Genomic DNA, 22123 nt, shown 5'->3' on the forward strand with positions numbered 1-22123 from the left:
GCTCAGGTGTACATATGTGTGTGTGTATGTGTGTCAGGCTGACCTTGTTCTTCACAAATTTCAGTAGCACATGAGGACAGCATTTTGAGAAGCACCTGGTTGAATTTTTATTTTCATGTGTTTGGGCAGACAAATTATTCTAGTCACTGAGGGATTCTTTACAAAGAATTGATTCGGTGTTAGTTTCTGAGGGGAGGAGAGCACAATGCCAAGTGTGTGTCTGGATTAATTCAGCTCAGTACATCTGGCTCACCTCATTTTCATGCAAGAAAAAAATATAGGTGACCTCAGATGAGTGCTGCATTGTATGGAGGACTAAAGTTTTCCAGGAATTTATAATCATTGTAATCAAAATTGGAATTAAGCAAAAATGGAATGTCTGAGCTTCTATAGAAATTCTCCCCTACCCCATCCTGACTCTTCTATTTCTTTAGTTTCATTTTGTGATTTTTTTGGTGTGTGTTTTCTTCTCCTTACTCTTTCAATGCTTTCTTTTCTATTAATTCATTGTCTCTTTACTTTTCCTTCGACTCTCCCTGATATTTTATTGCAATAAATGGTTTTCAGAAACCATTGTAAATAACTGTGTAAATAACTAACAGGGAGTTAAGGATAATATCAGATTACAGATCTTAGATAATGCTTTGTTGTGCAAATAATAGCAAAAATTTATACCGTCATGCAGAGAAACAAACGTCATAGAGCTGGCATTATTTCTTTTACCAGGTTTCAAAAAGATTGTCATTTGATAGGAAATACATGCCATGTATACATCATAAGCACATCATATCCATATCTATGAAGTATGTTTAAGAAATTTAACTTAGTCCTTGGAATGTAGAATCAGATTGTTTCTACTGCCCCTTGACTTCAGACACTGTACATCTCACAATGACCAGGCATACACCCACCTTGCATATCAAACCCTGCATTTCGAATGGGGAAATCCATTTGCCAAGTCCAACAAGCGGTGTTTTTTTTTGGCTCTGTGTTTGTTGTTTCTGTGTGAAGACACAGCTTCCTTCCTAAATGGATATGTTGAAATTTAAATGCATAAGTTGTACAATTATTTCTAGTGGCCTCCCCTCAAGTAGACTAATCCTGTAATGTATCTTTTATTTAGAATAATTATTCCAATTACTGTCTCTTCTATTACAATGACTCTAGTAGAAGCATCTCTTTGCATGCAGAATAAAAGACTTGTATTATACATTTTTTCTAATATTTAGTTCAGCTTTACAAATATTAAAGCTCATACCCTATTTTTCCCAATGATGGTAAAGAGGCATTATTCCATTGCACAGGTCTAATTGGCTTTAAGAGACAACATGAGAACTAAAAATAGAAAAAGTATTATTATTGTTTTTAATAGGCTCTGACTTTATTGTCCAGTATGTACTCTAGGTCTGTTTCTACCACCAAAACCCTCAGTAATAGAAATTGAATAAGACATGATTGTGTAGTGGATATCTTAATTTTGCTTGTTTTTTTCCATCAGACAATACTTATCTATGTTAATTATCTTATATCAGTGTGTATAAATAAGCCCCAGGGCTATTTAGATATTTGTATTTTTACTTGCTATCTCTTTTGTCTTCTAACCTATCACTTAGCTCTCTGGAATAAAAGTGAATTATATTTGGTGTAGTAGCCTTCTTTTATGAAAGGTGTATTTTAATTTGATATTTAAAATAATAAGCTTAAAAATGTGATTGGACTTTATTTCATTTACAATTTTTTTCTTTAAATATTTTATTTATTTATTTATAGAGAGAGGGGAAGGGAAGGAGAGAGGGAGAGCAACATTAGTCTGTGGTTGCTTCTCACATGGCCCCCACTGGGGACCTGGCCTGCAACCCAGGCATGTGCCCTGACTGGGAATCAAACCAGTGACCCTTTGGTTGAGAGCCTGTGCTCAATCCACTGAGCTACACCAGCCAGGGCTCATTTACAATTACTTTTGGACATACACTTACCACAAAAATGTGCTCTGGGGGAATTTGACCAACTAGCTGATAATAGAGTAAATCATTTCTAGTTTACAGGAAAAAACAAAGGCTTCATTATTTTGCTGTTATTATTTATTATATAAAAATAAAACATATTTTTTAGCTGGCTGTGTGCATTAAGTCCAGATATTGTTTCATAAAATGAGTCAAGTGGGAAAACTTCCATTTCTTTGTGATGGCACATCAAATGTGCTCTTATCCCTAAAAACATTCACGAGGAAAGAGTGAAACCTTCCTGCTTTATTTTCTCGAGTATCTTTAGCACTAATAGAAACATTTTAATTGTGACATATTTACTTTGCAGGAGCCAATGAAAAAGAAATAGTCCTAATGAATGGTTTGACTGTTAATTTGCATCTTCTACTGGTAAGTTCCCTTTCCTGCCAATGTTTAGTATACATTCTTTACAGAATCTGACATATTTCTATCTTTAATTCATGAGCATCTGGTGGTTTACTTCCTTAAAAATAAGTCGTGAGGTTATTTTCATTTTTAGCAGGAAATGCTAGCCCGTGACAAAATGGCTTCTTCATACTCATGGGAGAGTTGACACTTGCAAAGAGCCTTAGAATAATGAACAACTCTTATCTCCGAATGTAAGGAATAAGAGTCACAGTGGGTACAAAAAAAACCCCTGCTTGCAAGCATGCAAACTAATGATGTACAAATGCTAGCAAACACCGAACTTTATAGAGAGGTAGTTTTTCAATATGCTGGAATTTAGAAGGGGAGGATTATGGATCAGTATGGATCAGTAGATTAATTTTTTGAAATAGATTTAAAAAATAGATTTAAAAAGAAATAGATTAAAAATAGATTTGAAATAGATTTGAAAATAAGATTAAATTGGAGAAAAGGGACCTATTAACTGAAATGAGTTACCATGCTTAAGGTGCTTCTTATACTATAAGTATTTAATAAATGTCAAATATTGGGTTTGCCAAAAAGTTTCCAAGTTTCTTTTTCTCAAAGATGGTTGTAATAGCACTTAGTTGTCTTTAACTTCATTTAAAACAATTTTGTTAGGTTTTATTGTGACATTATGACAGCTGTCATACCAGTGTGCATTAAAGAAAAAACTTGTCAAGATTGGTGAATTTTTGTATGGCCATTTTAATACTGAAGATGGAAGAAAGTATGCAATATTTTTGCCATATTATTCTTTATCATTTGAAGAAAGGCAAAAACACAACTTAAATGCAGCAAAAGATGCGGAGAAGGTGCTGTGAGAAACCGAAAATGTCAAAAGTGGTTTGTGAGATTCTGTGCTGGAGATTTCTTACTGGACGATGCTCCATGGTGGGGTAGGCCAATTGAAGTTGATGGCAACCAAAATGAGACATTAATTGAGAACAATCAACACTATACCCTGCAGGAGATAGTAGACACACTCAAAATACCCAAATCAATAAAGTTATTGGTGAAAATGAAAAATGTGTCTTGTACTTTATGAAACAAAACAGACAGACTTTTCGGCCAACTCAGTATATTCTGGATTTGAAGTATAACATCTACAGTAATTGCTTGATGTTTTGAAATTTCTTTTTAAGTTTTTGTTAACATGTCTACATGACCAAGATGCACAATGAAGATATTAATATTTCATTTTAGTAAAATGGAGAAATGATTACTAATATGACTAAAGAAACATACTTATCGAGTGTGTTAAGTATCGAGGTAAAAAGCATAGTTTTAAGTTCAGACACCTCTGGGTCTGACTCCCACCTAAGTTACTTAGTGCCTGATTGAATTTGGACAAGTTTTTTGGCATTTTTAAATCCTAATATTATTCTTTCTAAAAATGAGAGAAATAGTACCTCCCTTGTGGGTATGCACAAGTGTGAAATGTAACGCCATGTGGAAATTGCTTTAGCACTCAGACCAGTGATCGGCGCCGAATCACCGCAGTGATCATCTCCGTTGCTGTTACTGTCATTCTCCGCTGGGAGCTGAGGGGAGAAATAAAAGGGCCCCATTGCACAAACGAGCCATTTCTCCCTGCTGCCTCTAGAAATGTGCAATGTTTTATATTAGGGCTTAGGTACTTTTTAGTTAGACCTAAAATAAAATTTCATAAAATAATAAAGCAGTGAAAATATTCTGCACTAGAAACCAAATCTGCAGTGGAAGGTAAGTCAACATAAATAAGACATGCATAGACCATGAGATCTCAGTCTCACAATAGAGAAATTACCAATGAATGCATTGGGAAGATAATTTTTAATTGAAATTGAAATAGCTTTAAGGGTTTGTATTTTGAGATTCACATTTTCTCCTAAATTTGCTTCTACATCAATAAATAAAATGAGCCAGTATTTTTTCTTTTTATAATTCATTAGAAATGAGGCTAATTGGAAAATATGCTCAACAGATACCTAGATGTATAATTAATGCATTTAAAATGCTGGACATTAGAAAATGGTATATAGTTATAAATAAATGTATAATTGTGCATTAATGCTTTTCTCAATAAATCCATTTTATTGCAGTTATCATTTTTTAAGCCTACACCAAAACGGTATAAAATTCTTCTAGAAGCCAAAGCCTTCCCTTCAGACCATGTAAGGATTCTTCAAATTATATTTGTATTCTACCTATTCTTTCTAGAAGAGTGTATCACTTGCCTGACTTGAATGTTTATTGTCTAGTTTTTTCCAAGTAACCTTAGAATAAAAGATCTGCCAAATGTTCTAATTTATGCATTTTTAAAAAAATAGATTATATCTTTATTTCTTTTGTTCAAGTAAAGCATGTGCTAAGGAAGGTAAGAATTGAACCAGGACATTGATTTGTTAGTGTTTTCTAACAACATTGAACAAACTGCTGATCTAAGTCTCGTGCAGTTAGAAAAGCTTTGTTAATTCATGCTACTTTTTTATTTTATATAAAACCAAACTGATACATAAGCCAGCGCTTAACCCTTTAGTATTTATATTACAAATGGTAATATAAACTCTTATCTGTTCATTTTTATAGCATTCTAGCATAAATATTGAAAAATTACTTATTAGGTATTAAAAATATCTCATATAGTTCACTAAAAAAAATATGCCACTTTATCAGCTATTCAATTAAGAGATCTGATCATTCCATACACAGACACAGATAAAAGTATATTGCACATTTCTATTTTAATGTCAAAGAAACTCTTGTCTTTATATTTTCACTGTTAAACTGTGCTAGCATATATCTTGTAATTTTAAGTCTTTTAAATGTGTCCATGTTAATAGTTATTACTATAGTAAAAAAAAATCCCTCAATATCTTGAAAAAATTCAAGGTCACTGTAATTGCAACCCATTCACATCTTGTACTCTCAAGGGAGAGAAATGTTGATGTTCTTTCCTTTTACTAGCTTGCTCTTTCTTGGGTAAGCCATTTCTGTATGCTCTGTTCTAGACTAGTGAGTTGACAGTTCTCACTTTGGTTATTTTATAAATTCTGGTTTTGCCTTTCATAAGTGATTTTATATCCTATTAAAAAATTTCTTGTAACCTCATAAAGCCTAGATCACTCCTGTGTTTTCATGTATCTCTATAATTTAGTGTTTTGAGGAATGTTCAGATTCCTCAACGTGTCCATTAATTAAGCAGGTCTTCTCTAATGTGTTATGGTTATCATTTTTAACCTTGACCTTGGATTTAATATAACAATACACTTTTATTGTTATTTCATTATGTATTTTCAGAGTTTATTTCAAAGTAGTTGTATATATTGGACTTGATTCAATAAACTATCCTTGTTTTCCAGTATGCTGTTGAATCCCAGCTGCAACTTCACGGACTCAGCATTGAGGAAAGCATGCGGATGATAAAGCCGAGAGAGGTATATGAGAAACAAATAAATATTCATCATGCCTCTATTTAAAATTGATTTTTAAAATTTATTCTTCAATTTATTATCTTCTTTATTTCAATGGAACTTTCAAGGAAGTATAAAGAACCTATATTTGTATAACAAATCATTTTGCTAAAAATGGAGAAGTAACTCAGATATATATATAATTATATAAAAATTAACTCAGAAGTTATATATATATTATATATATATAATTATATAAAAATTATATAAGAAGTAACTCAGATATATATATAATTATATAAAAATTATATATATATATAATTTTTCAAAGGCTAGTCATATTACAAACATGATGTTTTACTGAAAAATTTTAATTTCAAATGTCATTGTCTACAGATGAAAATAACATTAAAAACTAGTGATAATGTTTTGGAACTGCTGAATGATGCCAGTCTTTTATCTCTTCTTAATATAAGGATCAAATGTTTTCTTCGGAGCTCAGACTAAGGTGCAGGAAGGAATTCATATAGTAGAAAAAAGGTTGGTCTTTGTAAGTGGCTAATGTACCCCTGAGAAATTTCATACCCACCAACTTACTGGGTAAGGGACCTTAGGAAAGTTACTTTATCTCTCTGGGATTCCTCCATATCTAAACAGGTAACAAAGGAAATACCTAAAAAATTTGAGCATGGGTTCAAGATCTAAAATATTGCTCAGTTTACATGAATACAGGCATTTTATTTGTCAATATGCAGTAAATGAATGAAACAGAAAGTTCCCACACCTGTGAGAGGACATGTTTTCATTGGTCACATATAAATAGCTTATGTCAAACAAAAATGAACATAGCCACCAATATGTCACGTCTTAATTTTAAAAATGACAAGTGTTGTGAAGCCTCACTGGGCAGTCATAATCTTGGGGGCACTTTGGGGCATCAGTAGATTAGAGCAAGTCAACACAAAAGAGGACCATATCCCAGGAATTTTCGACCACTTTCCTCCATGGCACACATAAACTGATTACTAAAAGTCTGTGGCACACTAAAATATGTTATATTTTTGCCAATCTGACAAAAATAGGTATAATGTTGATTCTATCTCCTTGGGTGGCTATTGTGTTGACTATTGTCATTTTTTTATTTAACAGCCTCAAGGAAAAAAGGTCAGCATTCATGGCTAAATAGTTGAGTATTGCATGTTTTGAAAATTTTCTCAGCACACCAGTTGAAAATGGCTGCCATATTCTATATTTTATAAATATATTTGCTTGCTTAATACTGTCTTAAAATAAATAACACATATTATTATATTGTTTCCCTACTCATTTTGAAATTATGATGGACACAACAATTAGAGTCTTTTAAGAAAACAAGTTCTATATTACTGCATTATTACTTTTACTTAGATTTTGTCAGAATTACTGAAATAATTCTTTTTTGTAAATAAAGTATGCATCACTTAACAACTTAGAGATTTCATATCAATATTGTTTTCATAGATTCCATTCTGTGAACAAGTTCTAAGGTTTTAGTAGAACTTAGGGTGTGTATTATGTTTGCGATATACATAATTTATGTCTGATATGAGATGCAGTAATTAGCAAGCAGCAAGAATTACCAAAAATTAAACATAACTGAAGGAAAACTTATTAATAGAATAACAAATTTTCCTCAGATATTTATACAATTAATAATGCTTTGACCTCCCAGTCATGTGAGATTCAGTCCTGGAGAAGAGTCCTTAACACTTTATAAATAGATACAAATTGTTGTGATAACAAGTTGATACTTCCTATGTAGCTGATTTCTTCTTGTTCCTGTTGTTTGTAAGGCCAAATCTAAATTCATTCACAATTTTCACTGAGTAACCAATCACTAATTTTACCTAGGGAGATATGAAGAAAAATAGCCTTAATAATTGTTTTATTGATATTTTTCTTCATATTTGAGTTTTGATCTTTAGATTGTTGTGGAGGAGATTTCATGCTTCAGTTAATAGAAGATCTCAATTAGGCTATTCAGATGAAAGGCACATATGCTTTATTTATAAAATATGCATGTGTTTTTATTTGAGCTGAAAATAATATATTACATTGAAATACTAATTTCTAAAAAATTATCTCACTATTGAATATTTCATGAACTTTTACTTCCTGTGTTGTATTAAATAGGAATAGGAAAGAAACAATTGATGGTTAAACATAATATACACTTTATAAAACGTTTTTTACTCTTCTATTATCATTACTTAATAATAAGACAAAACACGCTCAAATGCTTCTTTCTTGCCAAATTTTGGAAAATCAATAACCTGAAAAAAACCTACCTTTGATTTTACTTATGGTGAAAAGGAGTTCATGAAGAATTTTAGCTGGGGAAACATGAAGTGAGAAACTTATTACTGTGGATATGATGTAACCTAGGCTTTACTCAACTTTAGGGGGAAGAGACCTTGAGAACAGAAGATATCCTTGAGGTAATTGAGAAGGAAGGAGACTCTGTCGCAGTGATCCTGTTCAGCGGCCTGCATTTCCGTACTGGACAGTTCTTTGATATGCCTGCCATCACAAAGGCAGGGCAAGCAAAGGTATGTGGCTCATTGGCTCCTTCCCATCACACCCAGACATCACTCTGCTGAGAAGTATGCTAACTGCACTTCGAGTAAAGCACCTTTCTGTCTGTGTAAAAGTGTTTAAAGAGTTAAAAAAAAAAGAGAACGCTTTGCATTTAAAAAACCTATAGTCTATTTTGCTTTAGGCATCTCTTTATAAACCTCTTTTTGTCCCTTCTCTGGTCTCACCTTTTTACTGGCACCTCCTGCCTCAACTTTTACCTCTAATCAGGGGAACAGGCAAGCTTCCTACAGGTAGTATTGATGGTAATGAGCTGCTAAGTCAACAGAAGCAAATGTAATATTTAGGATAGTAACTACATGCTAGGACTGTTTGTCCTACTGTGACCCATTATAAATATAATTCACTATCTATTAATCTTAGGTATCTGAAGAAAAATAAATGAAGAATAAACATTTATCAGTAGATTGAGTTTTGCACAGTTTACATTAACGAAGACGTCCCCCCCTTAAGAATCTTAAAAAATAATTCCGCCTATCACAATTCCTTAAGTATTACTAAATCACATTAAACTGTTTAGCATTTTGAAGTTTTGTCTCTTTATATATGTGTTTACAAAAATGTTATTTTAACATTTGTTTGCTAAAAAAAGAAATCAGAGCAGTCCAATACTCAAGATTTAAAATTTAGATTTAAAAATCTTTAAATACGTTCTATTTGATTTGGCAATCAAGTCATGTATTGAAAAAGGTGACAACCTAATTTTGTTCTGAACATCAATAAGTTATGGGAGTAATGTACGTGTGAGGTCTAGTTAATATATTCAGTTATTGAAGCTAATGAATGGAACTAATGAAGAGAAATTTAGCACCACTATCAGCAGTCTCTAGGAATTTCCAACAACAACTACCAGCTGGTTTGATGGATAACTGTGAAAGTGGTGCATTACAAAAGATATAAAGATGATGTCTTCTTAATTTAGATATCAAATGTTAAGTACCAAAATAAAGGGAGACAAGTAAAGCATCATGTTTTAAAATGTTATACAAGAAATCAGCAGTCGCTGAGTCCCTCAGTATACATGCACATCTCATTAACCTTCACTGAGATACAGAAGAAAGATCATGGGTTTAGGAGTCAACCACACAGTCTGAGGTTCAAATCTTGGCTACACCATCTGTTATATAGTCTCAGTCAAATTATTTGACTTTTCTGAGTCTCTGTTTTCAAAACTGTTATTTTGCGATGCCAAGAGCCAGTTCATATATTTTGTGTAGATGTGTAAGAGTATAGAAAATCTGTTCAGTTGCACACATTCTGCTGTTAAGTAATGGCCACCTTCCCCCTTCCCTGTCCTCAGCAAATATGAAGTCAGGGAAAGTGCTCAGATGTATGTTTTTTTTAATTTCCCAGCTGAAAGCAAAATGCACTTGTTTACTTAGGTGTTATATGCTATTCTCACTCTTAACTACTTGGGTTGCTGAAATCATTCTCTCAGTATTTTGCATGCTTTCTTTCAGTTAAAAAAATGCAGTAAGTGCCTGCCAACTGAAATTCTCTCAGAGCTTTCAGTCCAATAAAGACAAGAGTGAGCAGTTCCATCTAAATGAAACCACAAGGGTACGATGTGCTGTGGGAGTGGAATGGTGACATAGCAAATATATATATATTTTAAATATATATGTATATATATATATTTAAAACTTATTTTAACAAACATTTATAATCTTGTTATACAAATTTCTCCCCTCTATTTTCACTGAAGGTGGGGAAAAGTTTTTTAAAATGTAGACATACATAGCTCTCTTAGGTGGTATATAAAGATAAACCTGAATGAGAGGCAGAGACAATATTAAAGGTGTCAATCAAGACAGAGATAGGAAATTCTAGAAAAGGTCATTAGAAATGGCTCAGTGAGATAAAAAAAGATGAAAGCTTTCAGAAACACAGTATGACAACAAAAATCATGTTGTTATGGAGCAATGAAAATCAACAAGAATAGATTTTGACTTTTGGCTTCAAATTATGTAAAATGGAATTGAAGATAGGAGTTTTAAATAACATACTCATTAAGAAATGCATGCATGTGAAAAATAACAACAATCATAAATAGCTTGATAAGTTATTTTGAATCCTTAAAACCATCACACCTACATCAAGAAACTTTTTAGAACATTTATATTACTCAGAATCCTCAGCTGTGCCTTCTAAATACTGCCTGTTAGCTCTTTTCCAAAGGTACCACACTCTTCTGACTTCTAACTTTATATATTAGCTCTGTCCATCTTTGAACTATATAAATGGATTCATATATTTCTTTTGTGCCTGGCTTACTTGATGACTATTGCACTTGTAAGGTTTATCCATGTTGCATGTAGCAGTAGTTGTGTTTTTTTTATTTCAGTGTATTATTACAGTGTATCAAATAGATCACAATTTATTTTTATCCATTTCAATCAGAATAGATATTTGGGTTTTATTTTCACTCCAGGGCTTTTAAAATAAATGCTACTTTGAACATTTATAGAAAGCATTCGTATTCTTTGGGTAAGCATTCATACACATTTCTGCTAAATATGCAGTTAGAAGTGGAATTCTGCCCTGGCTGGTGTAGCTCAGTGGATTGAGCATGGGCTTGTGAAGCAAAAGGTCACCGGCTCAATTCCCAGTCAGGGCACATGCCTTGGGTTGCAGGCCAGGTCCCCAGTAGGAGACACATAAGAGGCAACCACACATTGATGTTTCTCTCCCTCTCTTTCTCCTCCCCTTCCGCTCTCTCTAAAAATAAATAAATTTAAAAAAAGAAGTGGAATTCTTAGGTATGTGTATGATGATTTTTAATCAATAATGCCAACTTTCCAAAGTATCAATCTGTCATGTACTGTTACCAGCTTGAATAAGAGTTTCTATTGCTCTCAAAAGCAGATCTGATTAGTTTGTAATAGTAGCTACACTGTAGGTTTTTTTCTTGATGTATAATCAACATATATACAAAGTTATTACAATATTATTGCTATATCCCCTATCCTTTGTATTACACACCTGTAACATTATCTTAACACAGAGTGTTTATACCTTTTAAACCCCTTCACTTATTTTACCCCCCTGCAAACACTCCCCTTTCTGCTAAACACTACTTTGTTTCCTGGCTCTATAAATCTGCTTAGATTTTGTTTTGTTTGTCCATTTGTGTTTTTTTGTTTGTTTTTAATTAATTAATTTATTTTTTAAAATTATTTTTTAACTACAGTATTCTTTCTTTTACTCCCTTCCCAGCCCACCCCCGTGCCCCCCACCTCCCTCCCCTTTCCACTCACCTTAGTTTTTGTCCATGTGTCCTTCATGCTAGTTCCTGTAAATCCTTCCTTTTTTTCCCCCCTGAAATTCCCTCCCCTCTTCCCTCTGGTCGCTGTCCCCCTGTTCTCTATTTCAGTGTCTTTGTTTTTATTTTGCTTGATTGTTTGTTTGTTATTTAGCTTCCTGTTAATGGTGAAATCATACAGTATTTGTCTTTCTCTGATGTATTTCACTTAGCACACTACCCAGGTGTGTCCATGTTGTCATAAATGGAGAGTCTTCATTATTTTTATGCCGCAGTTATATTCCATTGTGTAAATCTACCACACCATGTTCGCCCATGACTCTACTGATGGACACTTAGGTTGTTTACATACCTTGGCTATTTTAAATAATGCTTCAATGAACACGGGTGTGTATGGCTCTTCAAATTACTATTTCAGATATTTTGAATAAATACCCACAAGATGAATTGATGGATCATATGGTAACAGTATTTTTAATTTTTTGAAGAACTCTACTGTTTTTAGCTGCTGCACAACTTACATTCCTACCAGCAGTGTATGAAGAATCACATTTCTCTACATCCTCACCAACATTTTTTAAAACTTTTTGATAATCGCTGTTCTGACAATGGTATCTCACTTTAGCATTTCCCTGATGATTAGTGACATTAAGAGTGTTTTCATGTGACTGTTGGCCATCTGTCTGTCTTTTCTGAAAAAAAATATTCAAGGCTTCTGCACATTTATTAGACGTTTCATAACTATTTAACATGTAAAATTGTGTTGTCATCTTTATCAGGTGCCTTTCCATTTTTTGTGTGTCACCAAGTTTTTAAGTGCTGTCCCCAAAAAACACTTTCCCCATATGCCTGTGAATTGTATTGCACAATATTTTGGAGGGGGAAGGAAGATTTCATTCATTTATGTATTTACATTTCACTCCATCACCCTCTCCCCTTTGTCAACCATCAACTTATTCTCTGTACCTCAGGTTTTATTTCTGTTTTGTTTAGTCATTTATTTTTAGATTGCACATGTACGGGAGATCACATGGTATTTGTCTTTCTCTGATTTAATTCACTCAGCATAATGACATCTAGGTCCATTGTATTGCTGCAAATAGCAAGATTTCACTCATTTTCATGACTAAATAATATCACATCTTTATCCGTTCATCTACTGAGGAACATCTATGTTGCTTTCAGTTCCTGGCTAGCACTCTTCTTCTATCACTTATGGGGGAAAGAAGTTAAAATACTTTAGCCTTTTATGATTTTGCATACCTGAAGTTCAACGCAACTTCCACCTGCGCTATTGACCCCCACACTGAAGGACAGTGCCAGCTGGCATAAGTAGTTATGTTCATGGTGCGGTATCCTTACAATAAGGGGTAAAGCAAAGCATTTGTATGGACCAAATTCATATATTACTTGACTAACTCCTGTAGAAACATGAGTGTTCAATTAGTGACCACAAACAAAATTTCTGTGCTTCTCTGTCAAGCTAAATATCTCTTTCCATTGTATTTTTATAACACGATGTATCATTGCACTGTCTTGCAATTATTTCTATGCCTATCTTAACTTTCAAATTTAAGAGGATTATGTCAATGGAGTGTTTAATGACTGGTTGAGGGTTGACCCTACAAAACTCACAGATTTATGCTTGTGCTTTGCATATTGTCGTTTGTATTTAAATGCACACCCGTTTGGCCAGTGGAAGAATAAGTGAGTGTGCATTAGGAAGAGTAGATCAGACTTTTATGGATCACATACTACATAAAAATCACAACTCTGTTCCCGTTTAAATAGACTCAGAAACTTCTGAAGAATGACTTATATGATTAATTACTCTAAAAATTACAATACATTTTTGTAAATTTTGAGTAATCTTTCAAATTTCATTTTTGTTTGTTGGCACACTTATAACATGCACAGTGCTTAATTAAGTCAGTAAATATTAAATGAACTAAATTAAGCTTAAAATATTATCTTGATCTATTTTTCCTATCTTCGGTATCTGAAATAAACAAACTATGTTTTGTGTGAGGTCCTTACGAGCTGCAGACAGACTCAAGAAGACAATCAGTTTCATTCTCCCCTTCAGTTTGTACTTATGTTGATAATAAACAGAGAAGACAATCACTGTTCTTCCAGTTTAAAAACAAAGCTGGCATTTGTTTTTGGAAGCACACCCTTAGATTCTAAGATATTTTCATCTACAAATTACTCAGCCCTTCAGGGTCTCAAGATCTTTTTCCTTTTCTTATTTCCCAAATCCTTTATGCTTTCTCAGCATGTAGCTGTTAGCTCTGCCTCATACCTTCTTAACAAATACATTCCCCTTACATTTTATTATCAGAATATTACCATGCTCCTCACCTCGTATTTCTCATCTCTAGATTTGCCTGTCTCATCAATATCTCCTTTAAAATAACCTGTTCTAAAAGGATTAATGTAGCTTCTGCATTCGCGCTCTGTGCGAATATCATACACAAGTGCTGTGTATAATATTTTACTGTTTAAAACTATATTTAGTATTTTGTTAAAGATGGCAAGAACAAAGCACATAATATTATTTGTATTATTAAGATAGGTTTTGAACATTTAAAAACTGCTATTTTCATTTTATTTTATTTATTTTTATTACATTTTTTAAAGAATTTATTCATTTTTAGAGAGGGGAAGGGAAGGAGAAAGGGAGGGAGAGAAACAGCAATGTGTGGTTGGCTCTTGCACACCCCCAACTGGGAACCTGGCCTGCAACCCAGGCATGTGCCCTGACTGGGAATCAAACCAACAACCCTTTGATTCGAAGACTGATACTCAATCCACTGAGCCACACCAGCCAAGGCAAAAAATTTCATTTTAAAGGATGCTTTCTGAATAGATTATGCAATCAAATTACTACAGAAAGAAAGGACCTCAAATAATATTCTCTTAAAATTTAACACCAGTTTAAAGAATATTTGACAATTTTATGATTTTATTATTTATGTGTTCCCTTATTTATTCAACAATGATTTGGGTTTATACTTTGTAAAAGTAGAGGTAAAATTGCTACAAGATATCTGTGCAAACAGGGCTGTGAAATGAGAGAGAAGAGAGAGGCTTTGGCAAAGGAATGTTTCCATGGAAGTTACATTGTGGTCAAAATCTGAGTTCCCCAGGCAAGTGAAGAAGGATAGAGTACCTTGGAGACAGAGAAGGATTTATGCAAATAGATGGTGACATGTATGGGGTACCCCAGAGGAGAAGCTGGAAAGGGCCAGATTCAATGCAGTTAAAGGTCATACCAAATAAAATGAGTTACACTCTGAAGTTAATGGGTGGTTCTTTGAAGAGGCCCAGGGAATCACACAATCAAGTGAGTGATGTAGGGAGTGTATTGGAGGGAGGCAGGCTGGCAGTTCTTAGAATGATTAGAAGACCACGGCAATACTCTGGGGAGTGTTTATAAAGCAAGGTTTTTGGTGGCTGTATCAATCTCAGAGTGTGAGCCCTATGGGTAATTTTATTAAAATCTGTTAAGAAATATTGGTTTATTTGAAAATTTGCATGATGTAGGTACTCAAGTATGGGGTTTACATTTCATCCCATTCATATTTTTTACTTACTCTTTTAAGTAGATTTAAGTAAGTGTAAAATTTACTCTTAAAAGTAAAATAAAAATTTTAACTAGCTGGGGAGGTTTGTGGGAACTATGCATTCTTTCTTTTTATGATGCTGCCCTCTAGTGAACCTTTGGTGAAATCACTCTGTGATAATCAAGTTTGTATCTTCTGGTCTTTTAATCAATTATGTTTGATGCCATCGATTAGGAAAGAATTGTACACACAGTAGAACATATTATAGGAGCCACAAGTGTTTTTTTAAGGTGGTGTCACAGATGTGACCACAGGGCTTTTAGTAATAAGTGTGAAGTTCCATAGTTCCTCATTGTGCCATTCTTTATAATAAACTGATAATAAAATAAAAGTGCTGTCTTTTCTATTTCTTGAGTTTTCTAAAAGAAGGGTGATTTGAAAAATCATATCTATAAAAATTGAGTTAGTCTAAAATTTCAGTTAAGATGAAAACTCATTAGTCTGCAAAACCAGGTTTTGATAACCTCTAAATCTTAATAAAAGTTAATCATATTTCTTTTCTATCATTCCTAAACCTTATGTTAAAATGCAAAATCTGTTGTATTTTTATGCTGTACATTACTTATTTTTTGAGAGAAACAAAGCCCAAATCTATACCCCTGAAAAAAATTAGTTATTTTTTAACCAGTAAAAACTTTTCTGAGATGTTACTTATGTCCACATGATAATGAGCAAGATTTCTAATTAACTAATTCTTCAATATATTGATGTTTGTAAAATAGAAATTATGCTTTATGGTAAGAAACAGAAATTCTTTTTTTTCTGCAAAAGGTGGGATAGTAAATAATTTATACTTTACCAGCCATATGGTCTCTGTTGCAGCTACTCAATTCACTTGCAAAAGCATCAACAGGTAATATTCAAGCACATGAGAAATTGGGGTCAAATATAACTTTATTTATAAAAAACATGTCAGTTTCTACCATCTCTTCTAGGTGAAATTCTTATAATAGTGGTTTTGGGTTATTCTTTTTTTTAATATTTTATTTTTTTAATTTAATTTAATTTTTTTATTTTTATTTTAATTTTTTAATTTTATTTAGTTATTTTTCAAGTACAGTTTTTTGTCTATTTCTCCCATTCCAGCCAAGTACAGCTTTCTGTCTTTTAATCCCATCCCAGCCCACCCCACCTAGTGCTCCCTCCCACTTCCAACCCCCTTAGTTGTTGTCCATGTGTCCTTTATACTAGTTCCTGTAAATCCTCCCCCTTTTCCCCCTGAAATTCTCTTCCCTCTGGTCACTGTCCCCTGTTCTCTATTTCAGTATCTTTGTTTTTATTTTGCTTGCTTCTTTGTTTTGTTGTTTAGCTTCCTGTTAAAGGTGTTCTCATATGGTCTTAATAAGACCATTTGATAACCAGGCATTTGTCTTTCAATACCTGGCTTACTTCACTCAGCATAATGCTTTGTATTTCCATCCATGCTGTTGCAAAGGGTAGTAGCTCCTTCTTTTTTCTGCTGCACAGAATTCCATTGTTTATATATACCATAATTTTTGATTCATTCATTTACTGATGGGCACCTAGGTTGCTTCCAACTTTTGGCTATTGTAACAATGGTGCTGCTATGAACATTGGGGTACATAGGTTCTTTTGGATTGGTGTTTTAGGGTTCTTGGGATATAATCCCAGCAGTGGAATTGCTGGGTCAAAAGGCAGGTCCATTTTTAGTTTTCTGAGAAAATTCCATACTGTTTTCAATAATGGTTGTACCAGTCTGCAATCCCACCAACAGTGAACTAGGGTTTCCTTTTCCCCACAACCTCTCCAACATTTGTTGTTTGTTGCTTTATTTATGATAGCCATCCTGACTGGTGTAAAGTGGTGTCTCACTGTGGTTTTAATTTGCATCTCTCTGATAGCTAGCTATTGAGCATCTTTTCATGTGTCTCTGGATCCTCTGTATGTCCTCCTTGGAGAAGTGTGTGTTCAAGTGCTTTGCCCACTTTTTAATTGGGTTAGTTTTCTTCTTAGAGTCTAGTTGTGTAAATTCTTTTTATATTTTGGATATTAAACCTTTGTCTGAGGTATCATTTGTAAATATGTTTTCCCATACAGTTGGTTATCTTAATTTTAATGCTATTTTCTTTAGCTATGCAGAAGCTTTTTATTTTGATGATATCCTATTTCTTTATTCATTCCTTTATATCCCTTGCTCTAGGGGACATATCAGTAAAAATGTTGCTGCATGAGATATCTGAGATTTTCCTGCCGATGTTCTCTTCTAGGACTTTAATGGTTTTACCAATTATATTTAAGTCTTTTATCCATCTTGAATTTATTTTGGTGTATGGTGTAAGTTGGTGCTCAAGTTTCTTTTTTTTTTTTTTTGCAGTAGCTGTCTAGTTTTCGCAACACCATTTGTTGAAAAGGCTATTTTTACTCCATTTTATGTTACTGCCCCCTTTGTCAAATATTAAGTGACTGTAGAGACTTGGGTTTATTTCTGGGCTCTCTGTTCTGTTCCATTGGTTTATGTGCCTGTTTTTTATGCCAGTAACAGGCTGTTTTAATTTCCGTGGCCTTGTAATACAGTTTGATATCAGGTATTGTGATCCCTCCAACTTTGTTCTTCTTTCTCAAAATTGCAACTGCTATTCAGGGTCATTTATGGTTCCATATAAATTTTTGAAGTGTTTGTTCTATGTCTGTGAAATATTCCATTGGTACTTTAATAGGTATTGTATTTAATCTGTAAATTGCTTTGAATAGTATGGACATTTTGATTATGTTAATTCTTCCAATCCATGAACAAAGTATATGTTTCCATTTGTTTGTTTTTTCCTTGATTTTTTTCTTCAGTGTTGTATAGTTTTCTGAATATAGGTCTTTTACCTCCTTGGTTAGGTTTATTCCCAGATTTTTTTTTTTTTTTGCTATATTAAATGGGATTTTTTCCTTGATTTCTGCTTCTGCTGATTCATTGTTAGTATATAAAAATGCCTTTGATTTCTGGATATTGACTTTGTAAGCTGCTGTTTTGCCAAATTCATTTATTAGGTCAAGCAGTTTTTGGGTAGAGCCTATAGGATTTTCCATGTACAGTATCATGTCATCTACAAACAATGACAGTTTTGTTTCCTCCTTTCCAATTTGCATGCCTTGTATTTCCTTTTCTTGTCTGATCACTGTGGCTAAAACTTGCAACACTATATTGAATAGAAGTGGTGAAAGTGGACAACCTTGTCTTGTTCCTGATCTTAGTGGAAAAGCTTTTAGTTTTTGCCCATTGATGTTGGCTGTAGGCCTCTCATAGATGGCCTTTGTTGTATTGAGAAATGCTCCCTCCTTTCCCACTTTGCTGAGTGTCTTTATCATAAATGGATGTTGTACCTTATCAAAAGCTTTTTCCGCATCTATTGATATGATCATGTGATTTTTGTCTTTGCTTTTATTTATGTGATTTATTATATTTACTGATTTGCGAATATTGAACCATCCTTGAGTCCCTGGGATGTATCCCACTTGGTCATGGTGTAAGATATATATTTTTAATATTAAATTTTATTTAGTTACTTTTCAAGTACATTTTTTTTTATCTATTTCTCCCATCCCACCCCACCCCCCCACCCGGTCTCCCCCCTCCCTCCCATTCCCCCCCCAGTCCTCATCTCTGTGTCTTTCATACTTGTTCCTCAAAATCCCTCCCCATTTTTCCCCTTAAGTTCCCTTCCCTCTCCCCTCTGGTCGCTGCCCACTTGTTCTCTATTTCAGTGTCTTTGTTTTTATTCTGTTTGCTTGTTTGTTTTATTCTTTAGCTTCCTGTCAAAGGTGAGATCATATGGTATTTGTCCTTCAATGCCTGGCCTATTTCACTCAGCATAATGCTTTCCAGTTCCATTCCATGTTGTTGCAAAGGGTAGGAGCTCCTTCTTTCTCTCTGCTGCATAGAATTCCATTGTGTATATGTACCACAATTTTTTGATCCATTCATTTACTGACAGGCACCTAGGTTGCTTCCAATTCTTGGCTATTGTAAATTGTGCTGCTATGAACATTGTGGTGCATAGGTTCTTTGATATCGATGTTTTAGGATTCTTAGGATATAATCTTAGCAGTGGAATTGCTGGATCAAAAGGCAGGTCAATTTTTATTTTTCTGAGAAAATTCCATAGTGTTTTCCATAATGGTTGTACCAGTCTGCAATCCCACCAACAGTGAACTAAGGTCCCCTTTTCCCCACACCCTCTCCAACATTTGTTGTTTGTTGCTTTGTCTATTATAGCCATCCTGACTGGTGTAAAGTGGTATCTCATTGTGGTTTTCATTTGCATCTCTCTGATAGCTAACGATATTGAGCATCTCTTCATGTGTCTCTGGATATTCTGTATGTTTTCCTTGGAGAAGTATCTGTTCAAGTCCTTTTCCCATTTTTTTAATTGGGTTGGTTGTCTTCTTAGAGTGGAGTTGTGTAAGTTCTTTGCATATTTTGGAGATTAAACCTTTGTCTGAGGTATCATTGGCAACTATGTTTTCCCATACAGTTGGTTGTCTTTTTAATTTAATACTGTTCTCTTCAGCCACGCAGAAGCTTTTTATTTTGATGAGATCCCATTTGTTTATTCTTTCCTTTATATTCCTTGCTCTAGGGGACATATCGGTAAAAATGTTGCTGCGTGGAATATCTGAGATTTTCGTGCCAATATTCTCCTCTAGGACTTTAATGGTTTCATGGCTTATATTTAAGTCTTTTATCCACCTTGAATTTATTTTGGTGTATGGTGTAAGTTGGTGCTCAAGTTTCATTTTTTTGCACGTAGCTGTCCAGTTCTCCCAACACCATTTGTTGAAGAGGCTATCTTTACTCCATTTTATGTTACTGCCCCCTTTGTCAAATATTAATTGACTGTAGAGAGTTGGGTTGATTTCTGGGCTCTCTGTTCTGTTCCATTGGTCTCTGTGCCTGTTTTTATGCCAGTACCAGGCGGTTTTGATTACAGTGGTTTTGTAATACAGTTTGGTATCAGATATTGTGATCCCTCCTACTTTGTTCTTCTTTCTCAAAAGAGCAGCTGCTATTCGGGCTCGTTTATGATTCCATACAAATTTTTGAAGTGTTTGTTCTATGTCTGTGAAATATGCGATATGTCCCCTAGAGCAAGGAATATAAAGGAAAGAATAAACAAATGGGATCTCATCAAAATAAAAAGCTTCTGCATGGCTAAAGAAAACAGTATTAAATTAAAAAGACAACCAACTGTATGGGAAAACATAGTTGCCAATGATACCTCAGACAAAGGTTTAATCTCCAAAATATGCAAAGAACTTACACAACTCCACTCTAAGAAGACAACCAACCCAATTAAAAAAATGGGAAAAGGACTTGAACAGACACTTCTCTGAGGAGGACGTACAGAGGATCCAGAGACACATGAAGAGATGCTCAATATCGTTAGCTATCAGAGAGATGCAAATGAAAACCACAATGAGATACCACTTTACACCAGTCAGGATGGCTATAATAGACAAAGCAACAAACAACAAATGTTGGAGAGGTTGTGGGGAAAAGGGGGCCTTAGTTCACTGTTGGTGGGATTGCAGACTGGTACAACCATTATGGAAAACAGTATGGAATTTTCTCAGATATTTTTAATGTATTGTTGGATGCGATTTGCCAATATTTTGTTGAGGATTTTAGCCTCTATGTTCATCAGTGCTATTGGCCTGAAGTTTTCTTTCTTTGTTGTGTCTCTATCTGGTTTTGGAATTAGAATGATGCTGGCTTCATAAAAAGAGTTTGGGAGTTTTTTATCCTTTTAAATTTTTGGAATATTCTGTGAAGAATAGGGGTTAGCTCTTCCTTAAATGCTTTGTAGAATTCTCCTGGGAAACCATCTGGTCCAGGGCTTTTCTGTATCAGGAGCATTTTGATTACTGCTTCAATTTCATCTGCTGTTATTGGTCTGTTCAGGCTTTCTGCTTCTTCTTCATTGAGTTGTGGAAGATTATATTTTTCTAGAAATTTGTACATTTCACCAAGATTTTCAAATTTCTTGTCATACAGTTCTGCATAGTAATTTCTTACAATCCTTTCTGTTTCTGTGGTATCAGTTGTTATCTCTCTTCTTTTATTTCTGATTGTGTTTATTGGGGTTCTCTCTTTTCCTCTTGATGAAGTTACTTAAAGGCTTGTTAATTTTGTTTATCTTTTCAAAAAACCAGCTCCTGGATGCGTTGATCCTTAGAATTTTGCTTTTAGACTCTATGTAATTTAATTGTGCTCTGATCTTGGTTATTTCCTTCCTTCTACTTGCTCTGGGCTGTCTTTGGTGTTGTTCCTCAAGTTCTTGCAGGCATAAGGTTAGGTTGTTTGTTTGAAATGTTTCTGTCTTTTTTAGGTAGGCCTGCATTGCTATGAACTTCCCTCTGAGGACTGCCTTCCCTGTGTCCCATAACTTTTGGTTTGTTGTGAGTTCATTGTCATTTGTTTCCAGAAACTTTTTATTTCTTCCCCAATTTCATTCTTGACCCAGTCCTTGTTTATTAGCATGCCATTCAATCTATGATTTTGAGTGTTTTGGGTTTTTTCTTTTGTGGTTGGTTTCCAGTTTTAGTCACTTGTGGTCAGAGAAAATGCCTGGTATTGTTTCAATTTTCTTGAATTTGTTGAGGCTCGTTTTGTGTCCTATCATGTGGCTTATCTTTGAAAATGTTTTATGTGCATTTGAAAAGAATGTGTATTTAGATTCTTTGGGATGAAGGGTTCTCTCTCTCTCTCTCTCTCTCTCTCTCTCTCTCTCTCTATATATATATATATATATATATATATATATATAAATCAGTTAAGTCCAT

The 22123-nt window shown here is 34.0% G+C and overlaps 1 protein-coding gene across 1 annotated transcript in view; it reads left to right on the forward strand.

Annotated features, from left to right (window-relative positions):
- KYNU (kynureninase) overlaps positions 1-22123 on the forward strand; it is a 106345-nt gene that overhangs the window by 42735 nt on the left and 41487 nt on the right. Inside the window, exons 5-8 of the mRNA XM_053669623.1 lie at positions 2314-2375; positions 4499-4570; positions 5759-5833; positions 8251-8397. Of these exons, the coding sequence (XP_053525598.1) occupies positions 2314-2375; positions 4499-4570; positions 5759-5833; positions 8251-8397 (356 nt within the window). The remainder of the gene's footprint in view (positions 1-2313; positions 2376-4498; positions 4571-5758; positions 5834-8250; positions 8398-22123) is intronic.

This window comes from Artibeus jamaicensis, unplaced genomic scaffold, assembly GCF_021234435.1.
Source record: "Artibeus jamaicensis isolate MK-2021 breed Jamaican fruit bat unplaced genomic scaffold, CSHL_Jam_final contig_1621, whole genome shotgun sequence".
Classification (NCBI taxonomy): Eukaryota; Metazoa; Chordata; class Mammalia; order Chiroptera; family Phyllostomidae; genus Artibeus; species Artibeus jamaicensis.